Genomic DNA, 11,124 nt, shown 5'->3' on the forward strand with positions numbered 1-11,124 from the left:
CTTGTGTTATGGAGCTGCACTCAGATGGGCGCACTTGTGTTATGGAGCTGCACTCAGGTGGACGCACTTGTGTTATGGACCTGCACTCAGGTGGGCGCACTTGTGTTATGGAGCTGCACTCAGGTGGGCGCACTTGTGTTATGGAGCTGCACTCAGGTGGGCGCACTTGTGTTATGGAGCTGCACTCAGGTGGGCGCACTTGTGTTATGGAGCTGCACTCAGATGGGCGCACTTGTGTTATGGAGCTGCACTCAGGTGGGCGCACTTGTGTTATGGAGCTGCACTCAGATGGGCGCACTTGTGTTATGGAGCTGCACTCAGATGGGCGCACTTGTGTTATGGAGCTGCACTCAGGTGGGCGCACTTGTGTTATGGAGCTGCACTCAGGTGGGCGCACTTGTGTTATGGAGCTGCACTCAGGTGGGCGCACTTGTGTTATGGAGCTGCACTCAGGTGGGCGCACTTGTGTTATGGAGCTGCACTCAGGTGGGCGCACTTGTGTTATGGAGCTGCACTCAGGTGGGCGCACTTGTGTTATGGAGCTGCACTCAGGTGGGCGCACTTGCTACTAGAGGCCTGCATGTACACTAGTGGTCTTTTAACTCTACTGATGTGTCGTTCGTGAACGATCCGATTCAAAGAGCCGGCTCCCTGCTGTGAATGAAATGAGCCGCCTCTGCAGGGTGAACGAGCCGTTTTTTGTTTTTTTTTCTTCTGGCGCCTGGCAGCTGATAAGCTTCAGCTGAAGCCTGACTGTGACTCATCTGGGGGGGAGGAGCAGTCAGGAGGGGAGGAGATGTGGACTGTGAATAAATGCAGGGGAGTTAACCCTTCAGTCCCAAATATATACTGCCAGTTCCTCCATGGCATACAGTATATGACATGTGACTATGTGTAGGAGGAGAGCCTCAGCAAATTGTCATCATCATCATCTGCAATGACCTGTGCGTTACCTGTAGTCCCGAATAAAGATCTACTTTACTGGCCCCTCATCCATGGCATATACATACAGTATATAGTATGTGTAGGAGGAGAGACTCAGCACTTTGTTTGGTAGCTCATCTCATAGTGTTAGGCCAGGTTCACATTGCGTTAATAGCCTACGTTCAACAGCATCTGTTACATAGCGGCACTAACGCTATGTAGCGGATGCGTTAACGCACCCTATGGCCGCAATGCTACTAACGCATGCCAATATCGGCATGATGCGTTACTTCATGACGCACCCCCGAATGCTGCAGACCGCGTTCAAGGGTACGTCATGAAGTAACGCATCATGCCGATTTTGGATGCGTTAGTAGCATTGCGGCCATAGGGGGTGCGTTAACGATCCTGTTGAATGCAGGGCCAGGAGGATTCAGGACAACACTACAGGGAGGAGGATAGATGACGTCAGTTGTTGCTGCTAAGGGCTCATACTCGTGTGAGATGCATGTGATTCTTGTGCGAGTCTCTCCCATGGAAAACTGGCACGGCCACCAGCACTCGGACCGGAGTGTGCGGGTACAAGTACTTCTATGCAGCCGCATGCTCCAGTCCCAGTGCCAGGTTTCCATGCGAGAGACTCGCACAAGAATCACGTGCATCTCACACGAGTATGAGCCCTAAGGGTAAGGTAAGTAATATAAAGTGATTTTAGGCAAAACCTGTGGAGAGATCTAGGTCCAGGCCCAATCATTATATAGGGTAAGCTGGTTTCACACTTGCATATTTTGCAATCCATATGAAAATGGCTGCACACAGATCCGTTTTCGTCTCCATTGACTTTCAGTGGTGACGGATGGGACTTGCATGTGCATCCAGTTGTCACCGTTTTCCCACAGATCCGTGTGTCTGCATATTTTATCAGATGCACAAAAACGCAACTTGTTGCAGCTTTGTGTCATCTGAAAAACACACAGGCACAGGGAGACGCACGGATCCGCGGCTACACGTCTGGAATTAACATGGAGCTCTATGGAGCACGGATCCAGGACAACACGGATCCATGTGCTTCCGTGTGCAGGAATCCGTTTTGCGGCACTGAGCATGCTCGGAAGCGAGGGATGTGCTGTATGGGACCAGTATGCAGATATAATAAAGACTATGTCCGCATGCTGCTCTGTCATACAGTGATCTTTCCCGCCTCACTAGAAGGGCTTGTGCCTTATTATACAGTGTGGTAATGATAATAAAATGAAATGGGAGCATGTATATTACATGGGGGCGCCTGGTTAGGGGCTGCCCGAATGGGGCTGTGTTCACTCTAGCGTTGTGGTACGGTGCGTTGTGGTACGGTGCGTTGTGATGCATAGCAATCCTGATGAATCCTGATCCAGAATACATCCCTATACTTAACATAGGGACTCACGGACCTGCGTTTGCATCAGGATGCATCATGTGCACCAACACATATCACAGCACTTACTAATTCACAAAGGACATGAATGAAAAATGCCACAATACATGGTAAGACTACAACCGAAGAGCAGGGGCCTGATCACAAGAGCTGACAATCTGAAGAAACAGCAATGCTGAATAACAGTCTACACTGCGTCACTAGATCCTTATACAGGGGTATAATGAGGCCTCACTGTACAGGAGAGACCGGAGCGAGGAGCCGGGGCCTGATCACAAGAGCTGACAATCTGAGGAAACAGCAATGCTGAATAACAGTCTACACTGCGTCACTAGATCCTTATACAGGGGTATAATGAGGCCTCACTGTACAGGAGAGACCGGAGCGAGGAGCCGGGGCCTGATCACAAGAGCTGACAATCTGAGGACACAGCAATGCTGAATAACAGTCTACACTGCGTCACTAGATCCTTATACAGGGGTATAATGAGGCCTCACTGTACAGGAGAGACTGGAGCGAGGAGCCGGGGCCTGATCACAAGAGCTGACAATCTGAGGACACAGCAATGCTGAATAACAGTCTACACTGCGTCACTAGATCCTTATACAGGGGTATAATGAGGCCTCACTGTACAGGAGAGACCGGAGCGAGGAGCCGGGGCCTGATCACAAGAGCTGACAATCTGAGGACACAGCAATGCTGAATAACAGTCTACACTGCGTCACTAGATCCTTATACAGGGGTATAATGAGGCCTCACTGTACAGGAGAGACTGGAGCGAGGAGCCGGGGCCTGATCACAAGAGCTGACAATCTGAGGACACAGCAATGCTGAATAACAGTCTACACTGCGTCACTAGATCCTTATACAGGGGTATAATGAGGCCTCACTGTACAGGAGAGACCGGAGCGAGGAGCAGAGGCCTGATCACAAGAGCTGACAATCTGAGGAAACAGCAATGCTGAATAACAGTCTACACTGTGTCACTAGATCCTTATACAGGAGTATAATGAGGCCTCACTGTACAGGAGAGACTGGAGCGAGGAGCAGAGGCCTGATCACAAGAGCTGACAATCTGAGGAAAGAGCAATGCTGAATAACAGTCTACACTGCGTCACTAGATCCTTATACAGGGGTATAATGAGGCCTCACTGTACAGGAGAGACCGGAGCGAGGAGCCGGGGCCTGATCACAAGAGCTGACAATCTGAGGACACAGCAATGCTGAATAACAGTCTACACTGCGTCACTAGATCCTTATACAGGGGTATAATGAGGCCTCACTATACAGGAGAGACCGGAGCGAGGAGCCGGGGCCTGATCACAAGAGCTGACAATCTGAGGAAACAGCAATGCTGAATAACAGTCTACACTGCGTCACTAGATCCTTATACAGGGGTATAATGAGGCCTCACTGTACAGGAGAGACTGGAGCGAGGAGCAGAGGCCTGATCACAAGAGCTGACAATCTGAGGAAACAGCAATGCTGAATAACAGCCTACACTGCGTCACTAGATCCTTATACAGGAGTATAATGAGGCCTCACTGTACAGGAGAGACCGGAGCGAGGATCCGGGGCCTGATCACAAGAGCTGACAATCTGAGGAAGCAGCAATACTGAATAACAGTCTACACTGCATCACTAGATCCTTATACAGGTGTATAATGAGGCCTCACTGTACAGGAGAGACCGGAGCGAGGAGCCGGGGCCTGATCACAAGAGCTGACAATCTGAGGAAACAGCAATGCTGAATAACAGTCTACACTGCGTCACTAGATCCTTATACAGGGGTATAATGAGGCCTCACTGTACAGGAGAGACTGGAGCGAGGAGCAGAGGCCTGATCACAAGAGCTGACAATCTGAGGAAACAGCAATGCTGAATAACAGTCTACACTGCATCACTAGATCCTTATACAGGGGTATAATGAGGCCTCACTGTACAGGAGAGACCGGAGCGAGGAGCCGGGGCCTGATCACAAGAGCTGACAATCTGAGGAAACAGCAATGCTGAATAACAGTCTACACTGCGTCACTAGATCCTTATACAGGGGTATAATGAGGCCTCACTGTACAGGAGAGACCGGAGCGAGGAGCCGGGGCCTGATCACAAGAGCTGACAATCTGAGGAAGCAGCAATACTGAATAACAGTCTACACTGCATCACTAGATCCTTATACAGGTGTATAATGAGGCCTCACTGTACAGGAGAGACCGGAGCGAGGAGCCGGGGCCTGATCACAAGAGCTGACAATCTGAGGAAACAGCAATGCTGAATAACAGTCTACACTGCGTCACTAGATCCTTATACAGGGGTATAATGAGGCCTCACTGTACAGGAGAGACTGGAGCGAGGAGCAGAGGCCTGATCACAAGAGCTGACAATCTGAGGAAACAGCAATGCTGAATAACAGTCTACACTGCATCACTAGATCCTTATACAGGGGTATAATGAGGCCTCACTGTACAGGAGAGACCGGAGCGAGGAGCCGGGGCCTGATCACAAGAGCTGACAATCTGAGGAAACAGCAATGCTGAATAACAGTCTACACTGCGTCACTAGATCCTTATACAGGGGTATAATGAGGCCTCACTGTACAGGAGAGACTGGAGCGAGGAGCAGAGGCCTGATCACAAGAGCTGACAATCTGAGGAAACAGCAATGCTGAATAACAGCCTACACTGCCTCACTAGATCCTTATACAGGGGTATAATGAGGCCTCACTGTACAGGAGAGACCGGAGCGAGGAGCCGGGGCCTGATCACAAGAGCTGACAATCTGAGGAAACAGCAATGCTGAATAACAGTCTACACTGCGTCACTAGATCCTTATACAGGGGTATAATGAGGCCTCACTGTACAGGAGAGACCGGAGCGAGGAGCCGGGGCCTGATCACAAGAGCTGACAATCTGAGGACACAGCAATGCTGAATAACAGTCTACACTGCGTCACTAGATCCTTATACAGGGGTATAATGAGGCCTCACTGTACAGGAGAGACCGGAGCGAGGAGCAGGGGCCTGATCACAAGAGCTGACAATCTGAGGACACAGCAATGCTGAATAACAGTCTACACTGCATCACTAGATCCTTATACAGGTGTATAATGAAGCCTCACTGTACAGGAGAGACCGGAGCGAGGAGCAGGGGCCTGATCACAAGAGCTGACAATCTGAGGAAACAGCAATGCTGAATAACAGTCTACACTGCGTCACTAGATCCTTATACAGGGGTATAATGAGGCCTCACTGTACAGGAGAGACCGGAGCGAGGAGCCGGGGCCTGATCACAAGAGCTGACAATCTGAGGACACAGCAATGCTGAATAACAGTCTACACTGCGTCACTAGATCCTTATACAGGGGTATAATGAGGCCTCACTGTACAGGAGAGACCGGAGCGAGGAGCAGAGGCCTGATCACAAGAGCTGACAATCTGAGGAAGCAGCAATACTGAATAACAGTCTACACTGCATCACTAGATCCTTATACAGGTGTATAATGAGGCCTCACTGTACAGGAGAGACCGGAGCGAGGAGCAGGGGCCTGATCACAAGAGCTGACAATCTGAGGAAACAGCAATGCTGAATAACAGTCTACACTGCGTCACTAGATCCTTATACAGGGGTATAATGAGGCCTCACTGTACAGGAGAGACCGGAGCGAGGAGCCGGGGCCTGATCACAAGAGCTGACAATCTGAGGAAGCAGCAATACTGAATAACAGTCTACACTGCATCACTAGATCCTTATACAGGTGTATAATGAGGCCTCACTGTACAGGAGAGACCGGAGCGAGGAGCCGGGGCCTGATCACAAGAGCTGACAATCTGAGGAAACAGCAATGCTGAATAACAGTCTACACTGCGTCACTAGATCCTTATACAGGGGTATAATGAGGCCTCACTGTACAGGAGAGACTGGAGCGAGGAGCAGAGGCCTGATCACAAGAGCTGACAATCTGAGGAAACAGCAATGCTGAATAACAGTCTACACTGCATCACTAGATCCTTATACAGGGGTATAATGAGGCCTCACTGTACAGGAGAGACCGGAGCGAGGAGCCGGGGCCTGATCACAAGAGCTGACAATCTGAGGAAACAGCAATGCTGAATAACAGTCTACACTGCGTCACTAGATCCTTATACAGGGGTATAATGAGGCCTCACTGTACAGGAGAGACCGGAGCGAGGAGCCGGGGCCTGATCACAAGAGCTGACAATCTGAGGAAGCAGCAATACTGAATAACAGTCTACACTGCATCACTAGATCCTTATACAGGTGTATAATGAGGCCTCACTGTACAGGAGAGACCGGAGCGAGGAGCCGGGGCCTGATCACAAGAGCTGACAATCTGAGGAAACAACAATGCTGAATAACAGTCTACACTGCGTCACTAGATCCTTATACAGGGGTATAATGAGGCCTCACTGTACAGGAGAGACTGGAGCGAGGAGCAGAGGCCTGATCACAAGAGCTGACAATCTGAGGAAACAGCAATGCTGAATAACAGCCTACACTGCGTCACTAGATCCTTATACAGGAGTATAATGAGGCCTCACTGTACAGGAGAGACCGGAGCGAGGATCCGGGGCCTGATCACAAGAGCTGACAATCTGAGGAAGCAGCAATACTGAATAACAGTCTACACTGCATCACTAGATCCTTATACAGGTGTATAATGAGGCCTCACTGTACAGGAGAGACCGGAGCGAGGAGCAGGGGCCTGATCACAAGAGCTGACAATCTGAGGAAACAGCAATGCTGAATAACAGTCTACACTGCGTCACTAGATCCTTATACAGGGGTATAATGAGGCCTCACTGTACAGGAGAGACCGGAGCGAGGAGCCGGGGCCTGATCACAAGAGCTGACAATCTGAGGAAGCAGCAATACTGAATAACAGTCTACACTGCATCACTAGATCCTTATACAGGTGTATAATGAGGCCTCACTGTACAGGAGAGACCGGAGCGAGGAGCCGGGGCCTGATCACAAGAGCTGACAATCTGAGGAAACAGCAATGCTGAATAACAGTCTACACTGCGTCACTAGATCCTTATACAGGGGTATAATGAGGCCTCACTGTACAGGAGAGACTGGAGCGAGGAGCAGAGGCCTGATCACAAGAGCTGACAATCTGAGGAAACAGCAATGCTGAATAACAGTCTACACTGCATCACTAGATCCTTATACAGGAGTATAATGAGGCCTCACTGTACAGGAGAGACCGGAGCGAGGAGCCGGGGCCTGATCACAAGAGCTGACAATCTGAGGAGACAGCAATGCTGAATAACAGTCTACACTGCATCACTAGATCCTTATACAGGGGTATAATGAGGCCTCACTGTACAGGAGAGACCGGAGCGAGGAGCAGGGGCCTGATCACAAGAGCTGACAATCTGAGGAAACAGCAATGCTGAATAACAGTCTACACTGCGTCACTAGATCCTTATACAGGGGTATAATGAGGCCTCACTGTACAGGAGAGACCGGAGCGAGGAGCCGGGGCCTGATCACAAGAGCTGACAATCTGAGGAAGCAGCAATACTGAATAACAGTCTACACTGCATCACTAGATCCTTATACAGGTGTATAATGAGGCCTCACTGTACAGGAGAGACCGGAGCGAGGAGCCGGGGCCTGATCACAAGAGCTGACAATCTGAGGAAACAGCAATGCTGAATAACAGTCTACACTGCGTCACTAGATCCTTATACAGGGGTATAATGAGGCCTCACTGTACAGGAGAGACCGGAGCGAGGAGCAGAGGCCTGATCACAAGAGCTGACAATCTGAGGAAACAGCAATGCTGAATAACAGTCTACACTGCATCACTAGATCCTTATACAGGGGTATAATGAGGCCTCACTGTACAGGAGAGACCGGAGCGAGGAGCCGGGGCCTGATCACAAGAGCTGACAATCTGAGGAAACAGCAATGCTGAATAACAGTCTACACTGCGTCACTAGATCCTTATACAGGGGTATAATGAGGCCTCACTGTACAGGAGAGACTGGAGCGAGGAGCCGGGGCCTGATCACAAGAGCTGACAATCTGAGGAAACAGCAATGCTGAATAACAGCCTACACTGCGTCACTAGATCCTTATACAGGGGTATAATGAGGCCTCACTGTACAGGAGAGACCGGAGCGAGGAGCCGGGGCCTGATCACAAGAGCTGACAATCTGAGGAAACAGCAATGCTGAATAACAGTCTACACTGCATCACTAGATCCTTATACAGGGGTATAATGAGGCCTCACTGTACAGGAGAGACTGGAGCGAGGAGCAGAGGCCTGATCACAAGAGCTGACAATCTGAGGAAACAGCAATGCTGAATAACAGTCTACACTGCGTCACTAGATCCTTATACAGGGGTATAATGAGGCCCTCACTTTATAGGCAAAGACCTAGAACGAGGACTGTGGAAAACGGATTTCTAAAAAGAGCCGTTTAAAGAGCCAAAAGAGCCGGCTCTTTATGGTGAGCGGAGCCGGATCAACAAAAAGAGTCGAACTTCCCATCACTATTTCACTCATCAGCTGAGCAGAGTTTTAACAGGAAAACTACAGTACCCGGTAGCCCGTGCGCGCCCTGCCTCCCATGACGTCATAAACTTGCGCGGTCATATCAGGTCGGGAGGCGGAGTGATGGCGTCACCAGGGAGCGCTGATAGGCTGGGAAGCTGTATCGGGCGGAGCGTCGCGCAGGTCTGTACTGGGGTCGCGATGTGGTAGTAAGTAGTAATTCTATAATTGCTGAGGGCTCGGGATGAGGCGTGTGTGGAGATAACGGGCTGTGCCGGACTATATACACATACATGACATCTAGTGCCCCAGGTAGGAGGCATCTGGATCCACTGCTGGGTAACGGCCACACCTGATGGGTTATAGCCAGTGCAGTGTAAGAAACAGCATAAAGGTGGAGGCATTTATAATAATGGCATTATTAAAGGGATTGTCCATGATCAGGCAAAATGTGGGCAGAGGCAAGCAGTGGTAAGTAACCACACACAGGGTCCTCCCTGCCGCCCCCTGCTGTTCATTGTGTGTGGGGCTGCGGTGTGACGTCTGCAATGTGTGACTGCTGGTCCTGTCTGTACTGGCCATCGCCCATAAGGCCAGTGATTGGCTGCAGCACTGTAACAAACCAGGGCCAGACACAATGGCCCAAGGGGTAAGGGGGCTACTGTCACCTACATAGTAGCCATCAGCTTCTGTCAGAGATGTACACAGTGGGGCGTTATTGTACTGTTCTAACTCACGGGCTGCAGCGGAGGGGAGACAGGTACGTCATGCACCCATACCTGCCTTTGCTCCAGTTTGGGCTTATCTTGGACAACCCTTCATGCTGCCCAAACCAGAGGCAGCAAAAATCAGCCTGGATGCAGGCATTTAAGTGAAAGGGAGAGACCCGACCAGTCTGATCCAACAGCGGCTGGCTTCTTCCCTCAGTTGATTGACAGGTCGTTGGCTGTGTACAGACATTGGAAAGAGCTGTCAGCGCCTTTTAGTAGAGCAGGGAGCAGCCGTCCAGTGGTGGAATTGGCCTAGTCTACTAGTCTGGTCTCTCCCTATGGTTTTTTTTTTTTTGTATTTTATTTATTTTACTCATTTATGTAGCGCCATTAATTCCACAGCGCTTTACAGACATTATCATCACTGTCCCCGATGGGGCTCACAATTCCCTATCAGCATGTCTTTGTAGTGTGGGAGGAAACCGGGGAACATACAAACTCCTTGCAGATGTTGTCCTTGGTGGGATTTGAACCCAGGACCCCAGCGCTGCAAGGCTGGTCGGATCTTTCTCTGAAACACTGTTAAAAACATACTTGGTTGCAGTGGTGTAGCCGGGGTCAGATTCATGCTGCATGTGGATAGGGCAGCAAGAATCGAGTGACTTGTCCCCTTTATTACCTCCCTTTTATTAGTAAGTGCTATTTTAGAAGTTTTCTGTTTGTTACTATTCTATTCTTTTTTGATAATTTTTTGGCTAGGTTTGGTATTCTCATAGAGCAGACTTGGCAGCTGGAAAGAACTATCAATGTGTGTCAGAGTACCCTGCTTCTGCATATCTTCTTTTTTGTTTCAGGTCTGTTGCCTTGTTAAAGATTCTTACAGCAAATGCTGCAGGAAAGAGGATTTGTCTGGTGTTACCGAGGAGCATCAGTAGAATAAAGCAAGGGCAAGGAAAACGATTGGTATTGTCTGCGCCCAGAAGACCCTTAGAGGGTTTGGGAAACAGACCCCATCCAAAGCCTGATGCTGCGCCAAGCAGAGACGTGCAGAATGTGATCATGGCAGATCCTCAGAAACCCCGCGTTAGCCACCAAAGAGAATATTACAGCGCTCCACATCATTCGTGTACACAGTCAAGACAGGATGCCGGGACGCAGACTGAGGTATCGTGTCTCACATCTGGACAGAGCTCATTGACTTGTGTCAGGCCAGCGAAGACCCACAAATGCAGTGATATACCTGACAATGGTTATGGGTGCGAAAACCTTCAAGGAGTGACCTCAGAAGGTGGCAAAATTCTAGATGCAGACTATTCCAGAGAACTAATATCTAGCATCAACCGGACATTCGCCACCAAAACTGCAAAATATCAAGAAGTAAAATATGGGAAAAGCACTTAGTATGGGAATAGCAAAGAAAAAAAAGCGAAGACAAGTTTGCATACCTTTTTAAACAGAAAATGGTTATCCTCCAAATATTTTGGGGTGTAAACAGTAGAACTTTAGGCCATGGTATTAATTTAGTCTTCAAGACCATCCTGGGGTTTAGAA

The 11,124-nt window shown here is 49.6% G+C and overlaps 1 protein-coding gene across 6 annotated transcripts in view; it reads left to right on the plus strand.

Annotated features, from left to right (window-relative positions):
* The first annotated feature begins 1,534 nt into the window (after window positions 1-1,534).
* LOC141100123 (uncharacterized) overlaps window positions 1,535-11,124 on the plus strand; it is a 48,517-nt gene continuing 38,927 nt past the window's right edge. The window contains exons 1-2 of one of the 6 annotated variants that reach the window (XM_073588372.1): window positions 1,535-1,615; window positions 10,428-10,950. In XM_073588372.1, the coding sequence (XP_073444473.1) occupies window positions 10,633-10,950 (318 nt within the window). In that variant the 5' untranslated portion in view covers window positions 1,535-1,615; window positions 10,428-10,632. The other 5 variants (XM_073588369.1, XM_073588370.1, XM_073588375.1 and 2 more) reach the window with 5 other exon arrangements.

This window comes from Dendrobates tinctorius, unplaced genomic scaffold, assembly GCF_039654945.1.
Source record: "Dendrobates tinctorius isolate UK_male_01 unplaced genomic scaffold, ASM3965494v1 ptg000103l, whole genome shotgun sequence".
NCBI classification, from domain to species: Eukaryota; Metazoa; Chordata; class Amphibia; order Anura; family Dendrobatidae; genus Dendrobates; species Dendrobates tinctorius.